Consider the following 18,270-nt stretch of genomic DNA (forward strand, 5'->3'; position numbering starts at 1 on the left):
ACAGTGTTGTATTTGAGAGCAGGAAGCATAAAACACGCCTTAACCCTTACCCTGTAAAAATGCAGTAGACACACCTACTGTGCTCAGATTAGTCACGTGGTTCACCCCGAGTCAAATGAATTCCTGTGTAGAGGTGAGGCGACGGCTTACTATTACTAAGATGATGTGATGATAAGAAGATGTGCACTTCGTTTCGAGGTTGTACTGTCAAAGGTAAGGCGATTAATATAATTTACATGATATATAATAATGTACATTTGGTATATGAGGAAGATGCCTTTTCATATTAGTAGTAAAGGAGTAGTTCCGGCTATGCGCAGCTTGTGTCTGTGTGTGACAGGTCTGTTTTGTTGTGACAGAAGCGCATGAGGATGATCTGATCGCGGAGCTGAAGCCCGCTCTCCTCCCGCGTCTGTACGGCTCCTCCGGCTGCGAGACATGGAGCGTCCGCTTCTCCCCGGACGGGTCATATTTTGCCTGGTCGATGGGCTACGGCATAGTCAAACTCCTACCCTGGCCACTGACATGCAAAGAGTGCGTCTGAATTCATTAAATAACACAATGAGTTCAATGGGCCTAATAATTGTATAGTCCTATATAAGCACCATAATAAAGTACTACTCGTAGCCTACCATGCTAATATATCCATAAAAACATTTTCGTTACTTTAAATCCAAAGCAACATTTTGATTTTCATTTAGTGTAACTGTAACACTTCACAATATTATTTAACATTAGTTAATGTATTAACTAACATGAGCAAAACATTTGTTACAGTATTTATTAATCTTTGTTAATGTTAGTTAATAAAAATACAGCTGTTCATTGTTTGTTCAAGTTAGTTCACATTTGCATTAACTAATGTTAACAAATACAACCTTTTAATAAAGTGTTAGTAAACGTTGAAATAAATATAAACTAAGATTAATAAATGCGGAAGAAGTATTGTTCATTGTTAGTTCATGTTAACTAAGGTGGTTAACTATTGTTAAGTAATGAACCTTATTGTGTTACCGGTTTAAATAGATGTATTAAAACAACAGAAACTGAAGCTAAAAAATAAATAAATACTAAAAACGACAAAAAACAACAAAATTACTAAAACGTTAACTAAAATAAAAATGCAAACTGAAAATATAAAAATAAAAAATACTTTAAAATACTAATAAAAACTAAATACTTTATATATTTATATAAATGAATTGACAGTACTATTTTACTATAGTCCTTATATAAAATACCACATTCCATATTACCATAGTCCTTACAAAAAAGTACCATGATATGATCATGTAATGGTCATATCATGGCATTCTATGCCATATGGTACATGAATATACTATACTGTATGAATTATGATACTGTACCACAGTACTTTTTTGAACATAAAGTGACAGGATAATGTGGAAGACTGTTCCAAGAACAGTGAAGAAACAATGATGGATGCTGATTCAGAACATCTCCTACTTCGATGTAACTCACAGCTGAAACTTCTTGTCTGTATAACAGTAGTGCTGAAGCTGGATGCAGTGACGAGAAGACGCTGAACTGCGGTCAGATGGTGTGGGCACTGGCGTTTGGACCCTGCTGGTCTATCCGCATGGATGTTTTACATCAGAACGCACCTGACCATGAACTACTGCTGGCCGCTGGTCTGAACAACGGCGCGATCCAAGTGTGGGTCGTCTCAACTGGTAAGATTGAACTCTGAGTCTGCACTCACCATCAAGAGCTTACATTGGTCTAAATATTAACAGGATGGTGGTACACGACCTGAAGCAAATGTAGTATAAGATTAGTAAACCCCTGTTCTGTCTTCAGGAAACCTGCGATTTACTCTAACCGGACATGAAGCTCCTGTCAGGGATTTGGTCTTCACTCCAAATGGAAGTCTTACGCTTGCATCGGCCTCCCGAGACAAAACATTAAGGATATGGAACTTGGCAAAGAAAGGTTAGAGCATCTGATGTGGAAGAAACTTCTTAGCAAAAAAAAAAGCTTTCATGGTCTTTAACTCTGCACTTCTGAACATTGTATTCAGGCACAGATAGAGGCCGAGTGGTGCTCAAGCATCTACCCTATTGGTCTCTAATTAGATAAATGTCCTTTTTGCAAGACTTTTATTTTATAGTTCTAAACAAAGCAGAAACATTGCGTCTCCCAGCGATATGCTGTACTTGGTGAAAAGACGTTCACCTCCCAGCAACACACAGCAGTGTTTTGTTCTTGAAGCATACACTGTTTTTGACCGAATCGAGCGAGTTGATGATTCAATGACCCATTCATAAAGTCAGCGGAAACTTGCTTCTTTCATGAATTAATTAGATGCTTTGAATGAATCGGTTAAATGAATGATTCTGTGATTAAAATGTCTGTGCAAGGCGCTGATTGCACACTTGATATTTGCAGGCTCCAGTCCCCATGTCCTGCGGGGTCCAAACTACTGGGTGTTCAGATGCTCCATGTCACCTGACAGCAGTGCGATCGCCTCGGTTTGCAACCTCGACTCTGTGAGTTTCTTAGTGCGCTGCAGTGTTATTTTAGTAGTTTTTATATACTATTTGAGTTTTTACTGTATATATATATATATATATATATGAGTCAGGTTTTATTTTTATATTTTCAGTTTTCATTTTAGTTCAAGTTTTAGTAATTTTGCTTTTATATTTCAATTATATATACATTTTTAAAATATTTCTATTTAGCTTTTTTAAGTGTTAGTAAGTTTAATATGTAAAAAAAAAAACCAGTTAGTTTTCAAATTTTCAACCTTTCAAATTTTGATGTTTTTAAGCTTAAGTTTGTTTGTGTATATATATATATATATATATGAAGAGTTCAGATGCAAAAGCCTCTAAGTGCCATCTGAAATTTTCTTCTAGAATGATCATTTTTATCAAGGTTGTATCAACTTTATGAAGTTCAGTAATTTCACTTAAATGGCAATGAAAATTACCTATTCATTGTCATTTAAGTGAAATTACTGAACTTAAATATACAAGCTTGATAAAAAAGAAAATTTCAGATGGCACTTAGAGGCTTTTGCATCTGAACTCTTCATATATATATATATATATATATATATATACTACATTGTCTGAATGTCTTCTTCCCAACAGAAGGTGTATTTGTGGAGCTTGCGGTCCTACACCTTCATGAAACACCTTACATACGACCACGAGCGCACCATGGCGTCATGTGACTTCTCCCAGGATGGAGCGCTGCTTGCGGTCGCTTCGTACCATTCCACCACAGGCTGGTGGCTGGACCTGTGGGACCCGTACACGGCAGATCTCCTGACTAGAGTAGAGTATGTTCCATGCAAAATGTTCCTGTCTATGTCATTTCTTTTTTACAATAATGAACTTTAATAAAAAAAAAAAGATATTTTTCTCATTTTTGAAACGAAAATTTCAGCACGAATATCTGGTTTTGTGCTGTTTAATATTGTCTATTTTTTGTAACCATAATATGGAAGCTGGTTTCCGCCACAGAATAAAAATATTGAAAAGGTTATTGTAGCAACTTTTTAAATGACAATTGAGTCTTTTTTTCTTAGAATTGCAAGTTTATATCACACAATTTGGACTTTATAACTCACAACTACAAGTTTATATAAAATAATTTTTTTTTTCCAATTTTTAGAACCAGAAAGTGTCAGCACAAACATCTACTTTCATGCTGCACAGAAGAGAGAAAATAAAACAGTTTTAGAGCTATTTTTTTGTAACCATATGAAAGCTTGTTTCCACCACGCAATACAAAAAATTAAAAAGGTTATGTAAAAGGTAAGGTTTTTAATCGGACAATTCTAACTTTTTTCCTCACAATTTCAAATATCACACAATTTTTGATCTTTTCAATCTTTTTTTCCCCTCAGAATTGAGTTTTGCAAGTCAGACATTATAACTTGCAAATTGGGAGTTCATACACAATTCTGAGGGGAAAAAAAGTCAGAAAAGATATAAAAACCTTTTCTCACAATTGCGCAATTCTGACTTTATTTTTCACAATTCTGGCCTTTTTTTTTTTTTTTGCGAATTGTGAGACATTAACTTTAAGAAAAAAGTCATAATTGTGAGATATAAGTTTGCGATTGCAAGATAAAAGTTTTTTTTAACCTTTTTTTACTCTGTGGTGGAAACCATAGGCCACTGTAACATTAAAAGCTGAATGATTTGATGTTTTTGAACATGTAGACAAAGACAGTATTGTTTCTCATACTTGTCATAATGACGTAAAAATACTTTGTTCTCTTTCCAGAGACTGTGAGGTGTGTGCTTACAGAAGTGACAATTTACTGACATCTCTGAGTTTCTCTCCGGTTAGCCTGCAGCTGGCTTTCAAAGACTACAGGTGAGCAGAGAACCATCCATTCAAGATCTGAGATTTTCAGACGACATTCTTGCGACCTCACACCCGATCGTCCACTTTCGGTATTGTTACCGGTGACACTTGTATTGTCCTGCAGGGCGTTACAGATCTGGGACGTGGAACGAGATAAACTGGTCACCAACACCGATCACAGTCGCGCCGGTGGTGTGTGCTGTGCTTTCCATCCACACGGGGGCGTCATTGCTACAGGGTAATGCAGTTCACACCAATGTGTTGGAACGTCATTTATATTTAGTTATGGCTCATAATGTTTACTCTTGAAACGTTAGGGCTTGTATACTGGAATAAATATCAGGACCTTAACATATGCCCCATTTGTTTATAGGTGCAGAGATGGACAAGTCAAATTCTGGAGAGTTCCTCAGCTTGTTCCAAGCCTTAGGCATCTGTGCCGGGTTGCTCTGAGGTTCTCTGTTTCAACCTATCAGGTGGAGGCTCTTCCTTTGCCCAAAAAAATCCTGGAATACCTTACATATAGGGACATTCCAAAGCAAAAGATCATATATTGTAAAGAACACTGCAGTTGACTGAATAGAAGGAAGGTTTGTGGGTCAAACTTTGCTTTAGATGTTGCATAATTTCCTAAGATGCCTAATTTCCCCAGACTTAAAACAAAGAGACATAAAATTATGATGCTGTACTTGAAATATTTATTTAAAGACTTTTATTTTTTACATAAGTAATTTGAAAATGTAGCATTTGTTTTACAAAGAACTGAAAATAAACATTTAAAAAAATATTACAGGGCTCTGAACAGTTTTTTTGTTGTTGTTGTTGTTGGTCAAAACAACATGAAGTAAAGTAAAAAGAAGAAGTAGTAGTAAAAACTTCCTCTCATGACATCAAAACCCTTTCATGTGACAAGTGTGAACCAACAGTCTATCCGTCGCTGACTACTATGTCTCTAACAGCCTGGAAAGCAGCAACCATTGAGCTCAGCTGGATCTTCTCATTGGTTCCCGAGGACAGACGATATCTTATGGTTTAAAAGGAAAGAACAGAAATTAAGCTCAAGAATATAATAGTAAAAACGTTGGAATTTAAAATATCTGTTTTCTATTCAAATATATTTTAAAATGTAATTTATTCCTGTGATCAAAGCTGAGTTTTCAGCATCATTACTCCAGTCGTCAGTGTCACATGATCCTTCAGAAATCATTCCAATATGCTGATTTATTATTAATGGTGAAAACAGTTGTGCAGTTATAAGCTATGATAGTTTTTCAGGATTCTCTGATGAATAAAAAGTTAAAAAAGAACAATATACACTACCGTTCAAAAGTTTGGGGTCAGTCCTTTTTTTTCTTTTTTTGAAAGAAATGAATATTTTAATTCAGCAAGGATGTGTTAAATGGATAAAAAGTGATAGTAAAGATTTATATTGTCAGACAAGATTTCTATTTTTAATAAATGCAGTTCTTTTTAACTTTTTATTCATCGATGAATCCTTGAAAAAAAGTATCACAGGTTCCAAAAAAATATTGAGTAGCAAAACTGTTTCCAACATTGATGATAATCAAATCATCAGATTAGAATGATTTCTGAAGGATCATGTGACACTGAAGACTGGAGTAATGATGCTGAAAATTCAGCTTTGTCATCACAGGAATAAATTATATTTTAAAATATATTCAAATAGAAAACCATTATTTTAAATTGTAATAATATTTCACATATTACTGTATTTGATCAAATAAATGCAGTTTTGATGAGCACAATAGACTTCTTTCAAAAACATTAAAAATAGTAATGTGTCCAAACTTTTGACCAGTATTGTGTATGTATGTATATATATATATATATATATATATATATATATATATATATATATATATATATATATGTACGTATATGTATATATATATATGTATGAATATGTATATATATATGTATATATGTGTATATATATATGTATATATGTGTATATATGTGTATATATATATGTATATATGTGTATATATATATGTATATATGTGTATATATGTATATATATATGTATATATGTGTATATATATATGTATATATGTGTATATATATATGTATATATGTGTATATATGTATATATGTGTATATATATGTATATATGTGTATATATATGTGTATATATGTGTATATATATGTATATATATATATATATGTATATATGTATATATGTATATATGTATATGTATATATGTATATATGTATATATATATATATATATATATATATATATATATATATATATATATATATATATGGGAGTGGTGCTTTTTGGTTTATTCATATTTAACAGTAATCAAACCAGTGATAAATAAAATGATCTCTTGCTATACTGATTTACTAACAACTTGACAAAATGAATGTACTCACTCAATATCTGCAAGTTTTATAAGCAAACCCATGCGGATAGAGGGAGGGAAATCCACTGAAATAGAGACACAAAAACATTAGAGCAAAATAACCCACCTAACTGTCCTATCAAAAAAACAAAAAAACCTACAGATACTCTGACACATGCTGTGTGATAAATATATTGATATACAGTTATGATATACACATTTTTGCTGAATATAGCTTAATATGTAGTGTGTTCTGTGTGTGTGTGAAGCATGCTACACTCTGCTACTTATAACAGGCGTCCTTTAAAAACAAGAACAACCGGTTTCCATGGCAACCACAAAAGGATCTCCATGGCAGCGAGGGCAGGGAAACATCTAGCTCATCACTACAGCAGTTCTGATGTGTTCCAGGCCTCAACTGGACTCTGTGCTGCTTTAGTTCTTTAAACAGGAAACTCTGTTAACTGTGTGCTCTTACCGCGGTGAATGAGAAGATGAACTTCAGTTAAAATGTCGTTAAGTGCCAGACCTTTCAGAGTTTTGAGCTGCAGAATTTCTGTTGAACCTGGTTAAGGACTTTTGAAACATCATAAACTATATCAGCAAGTTCTCATCACAATGGTATTCTCATAAACCGTTAAATATCCTTAATAAAATAATGGTTTTATTATAAATATCAATATTAAAAACATTTGCTTCTATAGTAATATTTATAAAAGAAATTTGATGTTTGATCAGTGATATTACATGTACAGACCACAAACGTAACGGAGATCAGGATATATGGAGCATAAACTATATTTGTGGTCATTTTCCTAATATGGATTTCATGTTAATTTGTAAATGTGCATATTTGAATGTAAATTTTACTTATTTTACTTATTAATTTATTATTATATTATGTTTAGTTGCTTTGGTGGAAAGGGTTAAAGTGAGGAAAATACAATTACAAAATTATTATTTACAAAATAAAATTATTAATTTACAAAATAAAATTAATTATTTGTTAATGCTTTGAAAAAGATGATTTTTTTTAATCTATATTAAGATTAATAAACAATCTACATTATTATCATTAATAATTATAATAATTTTTGGTGATAATTCTAGAAAATGTAATTCATATTTTTTTTTGTTGCTTTTTTTTAAAATCTAAAGCAAACTGGTGACTTTTTACCCGATCACATTTCTTTATCCTTTCCATCTTATCAATAAAATGTCAGAAAAGGAGAGAGAAAGAGAATCAGGTGTGGCTTAATGAAGTCTGCATAAATAAATCTCAAACGGGACTGTAAAAAAAAATAAAAAAAAATAAATAAAATAATAAAATGTTTGAAATTAAGAATAATATAAAATACGTAAAAAAATAAAAAAAATAAAAATAATATACACATACATACATATATATATATATATATAATATTTTTTTTTAGATCAACAATAAAAAAAGTGACAAAAAGACCACACTTTTTAATATGCTACAGAAAAGCTTGAAGAACTAATTAAGCAATCACTGTAGTTAAAAGGATACGGTTGTACGCAGTGGTGAAGTCTTTATTGAGGGCCCAGTCCAGTATGTTGGCGATGTCTGATCTAAGAGGATGTCCAGTGCATGTGTACACCGTCTCCTCCGTCACCTTCCCATAGGCCATGTGGGTGCTCTACACATCAAAACATATAAAACACATTTTTCTCAAGAAAATTCTTCATGCCAGCAGCAATCCAATATAAAATCACCACTTTTTCACACGATACACACCTGTAAAATGTTTAGTGATCGTCTCATGTCTCCTGTTGAGAGGGTCACAATGGCCTTCATGCCATCTGGAGTGATGTCAATGCTATCAGTGAAAAACCGTGAACAAAACAGATTTTTAAATATTTATGAATCTATGCTAGGGAAGCACAATGTTTGGTTTTATTAGCTCAAAGATGTCGGTGCTGTCCTGCGCCGGAGGGCAGAGCCGATATAAAACGCGTGTTTGTGTGTGAAGAGTTTTTTAATCAAATGGGCCATAGGGCTGGATCACTTCAGCCAGGATCTTTTGTGTTCAGGGTCTTTTGAGTGGATCCATCTGATGATTCAATTCTGATAAAAACACTAGAAGGTCTTAATATTGTCATTTCGATGTTGCTCTATCTACAGATGTCTTGCTTCTAATTACATAAAAATATTAACAACTAGATTTTTGCATTTTCTGAAGAAAATGTGAGTGGAGATTTCTTCAGAATGCAATAAATTCAACATTAAATTTCATTCATAAATAACATCCACTTGACCTGGATTTGATGTGATGAGCTTCTCACCTCTCCTGCTGAATCACATGCTCTATTCTGGGGATCATCTGGCTCTGGGACAGGGGGCCGAAACGAAACCGCGTGCATCGAGACTGTAGCGCAGGTATGATCTTTGAAAGGTAGTTACAGATCAGACAGAAACGTGTGTTCTCCGTGAACTTCTCAATGACTGAGGAAGAGAGAGAGAGAGAGAGAGAGAGAGGGAGAGGAGAGAGAGAGAGAGAGGGAGAGAGAGAGAGAGAGAGAGAGAGAGAGAGAGAGAGAGAGAGAGAGAGAGAGAGAGAGAGAGAGAGAGAGAGAGAGAGCGAGAGAGAGAGAGAGAGAGAGAGAAAATCAGGTGTGGCTCAATGAAGTCTGCACAAATGAATCTCCAAAGGGACTGCAAAAATAAAATAAAATTATGAAATAAAAATGATGGCCTGGTTTCACAGACAGGGCTTAGATTAAGCCAGGATTAGGCCTTAGTTAAATTAGGACATTTAAGTCGCTTTTATAAACATACCTTAGAAAAAAAAAAAAACTGGTGTGAATCTTGAGACAAAACAATGGCACTGACATATTTTAAGATATGCTTTTATCAGAAGATATTTTAAGATATGTAAGTGCAAGTTAGTCTGGGACTAGGCTTATGCCCTGTCTGTGAAACTGGGCAAAACTGGTTGTTCTTGCATTTTAAAACCAATAAAAAAGCATACAGTTATTTAATAAAAGCAGATGCTTTGTCAAAATTACCCTTTAACACTATCTAAAACAATTTTTTTTCAAATCACACTGCTCTCGTTCATGTCTCAAAATAAAATAAAAATAATTAGGCATTTTTTAAATACTGAAAAATATCTGAAATGAAGAATAATATAAAATATTAAATTCATAATATTTCAAATGAATAGCATTAAATTAAAATAATAAAATAGATCTTTATCTACTAAGATATTCACAACAGACATTCTTACATTTAAAACCTGTATACAAAGCATGCAGTTATTTAATAAAATCAGATGCATTGTAAAAATGTAACTTAAACTCTAAAAATATTTTTTTCCAACCAAACTTCTCATTCAGGTCTCAAAATAAAATCAAATATATATATTTTAATAAAAAAAATGTTTAATGTTTAGCAAATAATAATAATAATAATAATAATATTATATATATATATATATATATATATATATATATATATATATATATATATATATATATATATATATATATATATATATATATATATATATATATATATATATATATATATAAATAAACTTTATCCACTTAGATATCCACAGCAGAAATTATTACAGGATCTAAAGCATTAGATCCAAATGCTTTGTCCAAATGAACCTTAAACTCTCTAAATATTTTTTCCAGTCGTAATCCCACTGTTCTCGTTCATGTCTCACTGTGGACAGTGAAATGGCAGATCCCTATTCTTCTGCCATCGGGCCATTTGGGGGCTCAGCAGGCGAGCTGATGGAGGGGCAGATGGTACGCTACCTCTCCTCAAAGCATTCTGTGCGTCCTGGGTCATAGCATCCGCCTCGTCCAGGATCACCAACTTACAGCCTTTCCTACCAGGAGCAAACACAAAGAATGATCAGTTCTTTTACAACAACAGTAAATATGTTAATGCAATAAAAGCCAAAAGACCAGATGTCATGCAATATGGAAACAAATAGTAAACTTGCTACATGAAAATTAAATTCTTATATTGTTGTGTGTGATGACATTATCATATTATACAGTACAAGTTGTTCATGAATGAACTGTGAGGGTCGGTACAGTTCTTACTTGAAGATGGTTCGCGTGCTGGCAAAGCTGAGGATCGGCCCCCTCACCACGTCTATGCCACGGTCATCTGATGCATTGAGCTGATGAAGTCAAATGTGTTATAGTTCCCATTAAAAAGAAAAGAAAAAAAGATTTGCAACAAGCATATTTAGCCTTAAACGAAAGGTTCACCCAAAAATGAAAATTTTGTCATCACTTATGTTGTTCCATACCTCTAATGAAATTCTCTAGCTATTGACTTCCATAGTATTTTTTACTATCTCTAACTATTTCTTAAAGGCCCATTCACACCAAAAAGGATAACTGTAAACATAACCATAACGATAACTATATCAGTGTCACACCAACAAGTTCTTTTAGTCCAAGTTTTTTAGCACATTTAAAAACCACAAGACTGACCACAGTGCTTGTTGGAGCATTTAAGTTTGAATGATTGAATTGTATTTAATGTAACTTAATTGTTGACTTAAACTATGATTTAATATATTTTTGATGAATTTAAAGGAGATGACTTTTATTTTGTAAGGTGACTCTGGATAAGGAAGTGGGCAGATTGGACTCAGGTGTGAAGGTGGAGAGAGAGCACACAGCTTTTGACCACACTTTGTTTGATTGACCAACATGAACCTTTCTTTGTTGCTCTTTTTAGGAAATAAATACTTAATTTAGCATTTATATTGGGTATGGAGGTCATTTCTTGGATTATGTGCTTCAAATAATCCCTCAACCTTTACACAAGATGGGTGGCTTTAATTTTAGATTAATTTGTGGACAAAAAGCCCCTACAGTGCTATACACTTACAAATTTAATAACATTGCAGAAATTTAGAAGCTCAATGCAGAGAAGATCTTGGTTAGGCCAAAACCGTAACCAAGCCGTTCACACAGAACGCATTTTTCCATTGTGAGAACGCAACTTTTCCATTGTGTTTTATGTAAACAAGCACTAGCCGGACATCTTTGACCGTTACAGTCGTGTCTGTCACAAGAGAGCTGCATGTTTAGAAAGCCATGTAAAGTTAAAAGAAGTTCAACTTTTAAAATGCCCCTATAATAATGCAATATTAAAGGTTCCTAATTTTGTTTTGGAGTCTCCTACAACAGGTTTACATGCGACAAAGGTCAAAAACACTTTCATTTTCTCATAATATACATTGTACATCATCTAATTTTTCAATGATTATCAAAAGACGCGTCTGAAGATTCAGTCTCTTTAAACTTTTCCTTTCCGCAAGCCTACTCTGGTCTGATTGGCCAGATGGCCCAGTCTGTTGTGATTGGTCTAGCGCTTACATAGCGTGTCGGAAGCTAAACGCACATTACCATTACTGAATTTCAGCTCCGGAGGCTTCCTAAAGCTCAGCGATTGTACACACTGTAAAGACAGCAAAGATGACGTCGATGAGTCCGATGATGAAACATTGGAAGAACTAGTTATTCAACCCGAACCTTCATCGCAAGGACAACTCGAGCAGGACATTTCTCAGTGTTACACTACTCCGTTTGACGTACACTGAGATGTTGCAGCTGTAATTCTTCACCATCAGCAACAAATGTATGTCCGTCAACAAACCTATGTGTATATTTCTAATTTATTGCAGTTCACATGTGGGAACTGTACTATTAACTGTATCATAACTGTGCATAAGTTAGCCGAGCATTAACGTGAATGACTGGTGTAATATTAAAGTTTGTAAAAAACCTTGCTCCATCCTTTATCTTTACTCAAAGTAGTAAGAGTGATCAACAACCTGCATTAATGGACACATTTTAGGTAACACAGCTGATTAACAGACAGTAATAATGTGAGTTAGCTGGAGACTTACACAATATAAAACACAAAATTTTATTTATTTTTAAACACAAAAAATTACTCCGTGTGATCGGTGTTTCGGCTCTTTCTATTAAACTATGCATGGTAAACTATGCAGGTTTGTCGTATGTTGCTTTAAATGCCCGGAAGCAGGATGGATTCTGATTGGCTGTCATTGTTTTTATCGTTCATCAGCTAGAAATAAATAATTCTGAAAGTGATTTCAACAACATTGTTTCTCTGTGCAGTTATTGTTATATTTGTGGTGTGGACTGCTATTCTTTTTTTTAATATTTAGAACGATTTTTAGAACTACATCTTAGTCATTATCGTTAGTTGTCGTCCTTGGTGAATGGGACTTTAATAGTATAATATAAATGAATATTAAACTGTGATCATAAATTGATGTCTGACTCAAAGAACATCAGACAAAACTAACAATAGACCTTTTTTCAACTAAATGAAATGGATGACAATATGTTTTTTTGTCATGGGGAAGATTTCACCAAACATGTGCATTTGGAAAACAAATATGTAATAAAAATATCTACAGTACCTCTAGAACCATGGAGTTGAACTCTTTATCTTTGTACAGCTGTTTAGCACATGCTAATATAGTAGAGGTCTTTCCTGTTCCTGGAGGTCCATAGAAGAGCAGATGAGGCAATCGGTCTTCACTGATGAACTTCTGGACTGTGGAAATTTTTTTAAAATTACATTTAAATAAAATGTTCAAGAATGTACTGGATGTACTAGTTTTGTGAAAGAAACAAACTGAAATTGACATTATTAACATATAGTACATTGTAAAGTAGTATTACAGTGAAAATCTTTATTTGTTAATAATAGTAATAATGGCAGAGTGCAAATTATAATCCATATCACTGCTTACTTGTGCTCAGGATATCTTGGTGAGAGATGAGATCATCTAATGTTTGTGGCCTGTACTTTTCAACCCTGAAAATCAAAAAATATTTGTTAAATACTTTTATATTTTTTTGTTTCATCATGTTGTTTAAGTGACAGCAACTCCAATGCAATTCTCTTACCTTTTCAAAATTAACCATAGATCACCTCATATTAACATCATGGTATTATTATTATATTATTATAATGATAATAGCTATCATTACAATTAGATATTAATAATAAAGAACTTATTTCAGATATTTAGCTTATTTTGCAGTGAACTGACAGATTCCCCTTGAGTAGTCAATGCCTTTCTTCATCAGTATAATGTCAGCTGTCATCCCAAAAACCTAAATTATTCTGGTTTATCTATTTTCATACATACTGCACGACGAGCTCAACTACAGCCAGTGGTTGGATATTATTATTCATAAATTCATCATGGTCATACGTGCAGAATATGTAAACAAAGCAAAACTGTGCAATGCTGCACATGTCGGCTCAACAATGTCTCAAGCAGCATTAACACCTTTTATTTATAATTATCAGCTGATAACAAAAGAGCGAAATTTGTACTACCAAATGCAAATTAAATTACCATGGTAAATTTCTCGTCTGCTGTTGTGCTTTACTTGTTGATGCCATTCTCTTGTATTTTGTTCAATCACCCCTTCGATGTGTCTTGGCGCGTTTTTCTGACTATACGGAGATCTCCATCCGCGAGCGTCACTTGCTGACAGTCTGTTGGCCAATCAGAAGCGCGCTTTAAATGAAGGCGGGATTTAACGAGGAACTGGCTTACTGTTATTTCATAATAAGAGTTTAAGAGATAATCAAAGTCATTAGTTAATGTTAGCTATGGTTCACTTCTTAACGCATCATGTTTAAAAGGATGGATTAATTGATTGTATTCCCTAATACGATATAATTGCAGCAGTTACCGTGAGTAACGTTAGGCTATTTAAGGGTTTTCACAAACTGATAAAGCACATAAAGCTTTTGCAGGTTTGATTTTTATTAATTTCTATTAACATTTGAGTTAAGTCAAGTTTGGTTTGCTGTCAGATACAGTGGTAAGAAATGTAATTTCACTAGGTCCACAGTGTAAATTAAAATTAATTAAAAAATTAAAGGTTAAAAAGTAATAGTGTTGTTGAAAAGTAAATTAGAAAATAAAGATAATTAAAAACTAAAGGTAAAAAGTAGTACAATAATTTAAAAATCAGGTAATACTAGGTAAATCAGTAATCTATAGCCTATTAAAAAAGTTAAAGGCAACATATAATTTGTGCAAGTTTTTTGCAACCTGTACAAACAATAGGCTACACACACACACACACACACACACACACACACACACACACACGTTGTGTTTTCATGTTTTATGGGGACTTTCCTTAGAAATAATGATTTTTATACAATCCATCACAGAAAACTTTCTGCATTTTTACATTTCCAAAAAAACATCACTTAGCATATGATTTATAAGCTGTTTTCCTCATGGGGACCAAAAAATGTCACGACAAGGATTTTGATTCTGCCATCTTTGTGGGACATTTTGTCCCCATAATGTAGGGTATACCTGAACCACACACACACACACACACACACACTGACTGCAATTCGTAATCATAAAACCCATGTATATACTGTATATGTTTTTGCAAAATCTATTTTCACACATCAAGCTCAGTCTGTTGGTCTCAGCTTGGTCAGGTTGTTAGACCAGTGTAAATCAGCTAAGACCAGCAAACCACTGGCCAAAGCAGGGGGGGGGTTAAAACAAGGAAACTTTAATATAGCCTACTGTAAAAAGTGAACATGTACTATTTTTTCCTGCCTCTTAAAATTACTATCATTGCTGTGTAACCCAATGTAATCAGGTTGAATCTGTCAAATAATTTTTTGGAGTGGATCTTGTCAATATTGTTAAGTACACTTGAAAATGCATTAGGGTTGGGGCTTACCGCCCTAATGTAGCCTACTTCCAAGTGTACTTTGTTTATCCAAGTGTATTTCCAATGCGTGTGACAGGCAGTTAAACTACTTTTATAAAACATGACCATATAAAACAGTGGTCTGATTGGAAAAGGTTCTCCGAGTTCAAACGGTGAGCTCACTGCATTGATGCTTATCTCGCGAGAACTCTCTCCCCTGCTTGTGTCGGCGGTGCGATGCTGCTGATGCTGTTGCTGTGAATTTGATTGACGCGAACATGTCGGTGTGATGGGGGAGCGCCGGGATGCAGCCGATGATGCTCCAGAAGGGGAATACATGCAGTCAAATCAGACGTTATCGTTAAGAAAGATCACCAATCGTTCTCCTTAATCATCAATGACAAAGATGTCTCAATTTGTGTTGCATTTCACAAGCGCGCAATGGATCTAGCTGATGCCACCGCAGCGAGGATCTGATTTTTATTTTTTCCTTCCTTCCTTCAATGTATGTGTATCATGGTAGAGTCAAGCTGGAGCATCAAACATAAACTGTGCAACCCTGATGACAACACCGTCAGGACATCAGGATATCAACAATGGAATCGCCTTACACGTAGAGTCTAGTTTTTCATGATCGCACAATTAAACGCACTATCTAAAGTGTTTTCTGATCTGATTGACCGAAAAAAGTAGCCTGCACATAAGAAAAGGACCACTGCTCACAAATTATGGACGAGGAGAATATGACCAAAAGCGACGAGCATCATCTGAGTTTGCAAAAAGCCTTGCAGCAGTGCGAACTGGTGCAAAACATGATTGACATTAGTATCTCCAGTTTGGAAGGTCTGAGGACCAAATGTGCCACATCCAACGACTTGACACAAAAAGAAATCCGAACGCTGGAGGTAAGCACGCATCCATTTGCCTGAGCCCAAATGTGAATTTTGCACCCCAGCCCCCCTGCATTTCTACAAATGTCACGAGAGCATATGTGTGCGCGGGTGCACGCACATTATACAATTTTGCATCTTTAAATGAGTTTCAAATTAAAGTTGCATCTCGGGAATTGACTGTATTGGCGAGATAAATGAAGAAGCTCGCGCTGCAGTGAGAGGCGCGAGCTTGCGCATTCTGCAGGTGGTGAAGAAGGTGGTTCGTGCGCTCGCGCTGCTAACATGGACACCGAAAGGGGCCTATTGTTGACATTAATTTATATCATCGTTTTTAAATCATCCGCGTCATTAAAACATTCGTACCTTCAATATAAACATTGCATTGTTTTAAATTATGTTATGTAACAAGAGTTAATGTCCCAGATATATTCTTCATGATGGCAGTGAAGGCTAGTGGTCGACCAAATATGTTTTTTTTTTTTTTTTTTTTTTTCAAAGACTCGATATCTAGATCAGGGTGTCCGATAAATAATTTCAGCAAATTAGACTTGAGGGAGAGCGAGGAAACACATGTTGTTTAAATGTTGTTTTTTCCTTTTATGTCACGTGTCTCAAACTTAGCAATGGTATGGTGGGATTGCGATTTTTCTTAACGATTTCCGGTTCTATTAGCCATTAGACTCGGTTTCATGCTGACTTAAAGGGATAGTTCACCCAAAAATGTAATTCTGTTATAATTACCCACCCTCATGTCGTTCTAAACCTGTAAGACTTAAGACCGTTCATCTTCGGAACACAAATTAAGATATTTTTTATGAAGTCGGAGAGCTTTCTGTCAGCTACCAGTTTGACGCTTCAAAAAGTTTTTAAAGAGATAAAACTAATCCATATGAACTGAGTGGTTTAGTCCAAATTTATGAAAAGACTCAATCTCTTTATATGATGAACAGCTTGAATTTAGGCTTTTATTCACATTTAAACATTGATCAGCGAACATAAACAGAAGCCCAACTGAACCTGCTTGACGCACAAGAACAAACCTCGTGATGCGTAACACACGAGAATTAATCTCATTGGTTCTTGCACGTCAAGCGAACATGCTTGAGCTTTTGTTTTCCACAACTGATGTGTGAGCTGATGAATGTTTAGGCCTATATGTGAATAAAAGCCTTCATATGCGTGCGTGTCTCTCAAACAGTGCTGGGAAACAGTCTCTCTGACAGCGAATTGTTGTTTTTCTCGCACTTCAATGGTTTAAAATCACTTGTTTTTAAACTGCAATACTTAAAAACGCATGCTTTCGTTACTGTGTAGCACAGCAACGTCATGTGAGTGTAACCGCGATAAAAACGATAGTCCAAAATTTCTACCGGGTTAATCGTGTCTACCGGTATATCGTCCACCCCTATGTATGATATTACGCTGTAGCCACATTGGACCAGCGGTTTGGAAAATGGATGGATGGATGATTCAGCTGCGGGCGCCATCTTCTGGCGAGACGCGCAAATTCATTCGGCACGACCGTCACAGTGCATTATGGGTATTCTCTAGCTGTGTTGAGTGTACATGAGTTGTACCCTTGTTATTGTGGTGCTGTATGGTATTGAATGAGTGCACTCAATAACGTTCACTGTGGTTTCGGACACAACCACAAATGGCTGACCCTTCAAATAGTGCCCTATTTAAGGGTATAGGGTGCAATTTCGAACACAGCCCATGTTTTTGATTCACTATAAAGAACTGGGCCCGTATTCATAAAGAATCTTAATGCAAAGAGTAGCTCCTAGTGACAAAATTCTAAGAAAATTCTTAGAAATGTGGGCGTTTACTCTTAAAATTAAAGGAAAACTCCTAGTAAAGAAAAAAGTAATTCAGAAAGCATCTTAACCCTTAAAAGAGGTCTTAAGGTCAAAATT

General features: G+C 34.6%; 3 protein-coding genes across 10 annotated transcripts in view; 2 read left to right on the top strand and 1 right to left on the bottom strand.

The window, feature by feature from the left end:
* The first annotated feature begins 85 nt into the window (after positions 1–85).
* On the top strand, positions 86–5,125 carry wsb2 (WD repeat and SOCS box containing 2). 2 transcript variants are annotated; one of them, XM_079872434.1, is made up of 9 exons: positions 86–213; positions 360–534; positions 1,510–1,694; positions 1,822–1,953; positions 2,410–2,510; positions 3,120–3,310; positions 4,264–4,356; positions 4,472–4,585; positions 4,721–5,125. In XM_079872434.1, the coding sequence occupies exons 1-9, from the start codon at positions 180–182 to the stop codon at positions 4,920–4,922; spliced, it is 1,227 nt and encodes a 408-aa protein (XP_079728560.1). In that variant the 5' UTR covers positions 86–179; the 3' UTR covers positions 4,923–5,125. The 2 variants fall into 2 exon arrangements, with proteins under 2 accessions (XP_079728560.1, XP_079728561.1); XM_079872435.1 differs by having other exon boundaries at positions 103–213; positions 1,513–1,694.
* On the bottom strand, positions 5,030–14,252 carry rfc5 (replication factor C (activator 1) 5). Its single transcript, XM_079872436.1, has 11 exons — positions 14,123–14,252; positions 13,508–13,572; positions 13,172–13,308; positions 10,803–10,882; positions 10,509–10,582; positions 9,024–9,183; positions 8,476–8,557; positions 8,248–8,377; positions 7,195–7,272; positions 6,748–6,802; positions 5,030–5,371 (listed from the first exon to the last, which is right to left on the bottom strand). The coding sequence occupies exons 1-11, from the start codon at positions 14,167–14,169 to the stop codon at positions 5,275–5,277; spliced, it is 1,005 nt and encodes a 334-aa protein (XP_079728562.1). The 5' UTR covers positions 14,170–14,252; the 3' UTR covers positions 5,030–5,274.
* Positions 14,253–15,684: 1,432 nt separating this feature from the next.
* The window catches only part of ksr2 (kinase suppressor of ras 2), a 119,254-nt gene continuing 116,668 nt past the window's right edge, over positions 15,685–18,270 (top strand). For all 7 annotated transcript variants that reach the window (XM_079872426.1, XM_079872425.1, XM_079872428.1 and 4 more), the window contains exon 1: positions 15,685–16,366. In XM_079872426.1, coding sequence (XP_079728552.1) covers positions 16,190–16,366 — 177 coding nt within the window. In that variant the 5' untranslated portion in view covers positions 15,685–16,189. The remainder of the gene's footprint in view (positions 16,367–18,270) is intronic.

This window comes from Squalius cephalus (assembly GCF_949319135.1).
Source record: "Squalius cephalus genome assembly, chromosome: 5".
In the NCBI taxonomy this organism is placed as follows: domain Eukaryota; kingdom Metazoa; phylum Chordata; class Actinopteri; order Cypriniformes; family Leuciscidae; genus Squalius; species Squalius cephalus.

What these genes read in the sequence shown, in the direction of transcription:
- wsb2 (XM_079872434.1), top strand. Translation starts at nt 180, where the DNA reads ATGTGCACTTCGTTTCGAGGTTGTACTGTCAAAG. An exon ending in TGGCCACTGACATGCAAAGA is followed by an intron (nt 535 to 1,509) that starts GTGCGTCTGAAT and finishes TCTGTATAACAG; the next exon opens with TAGTGCTGAAGCTGGATGCA. An exon ending in GGGGGCGTCATTGCTACAGG is followed by an intron (nt 4,586 to 4,720) that starts GTAATGCAGTTC and finishes ATTTGTTTATAG; the next exon opens with GTGCAGAGATGGACAAGTCA.
- rfc5 (XM_079872436.1), bottom strand. Translation starts at nt 14,169, where the DNA reads ATGGCATCAACAAGTAAAGCACAACAGCAGACGAGAAATTTACCATG. An exon ending in CATGTGATTCAGCAGGAGAG is followed by an intron (nt 8,558 to 9,023) that starts GTGAGAAGCTCA and finishes TTTCACTGATAG; the next exon opens with CATTGACATCACTCCAGATG. An exon ending in TCATCTTCTCATTCACCGCG is followed by an intron (nt 6,803 to 7,194) that starts GTAAGAGCACAC and finishes TCTCTATTTCAG; the next exon opens with TGGATTTCCCTCCCTCTATC.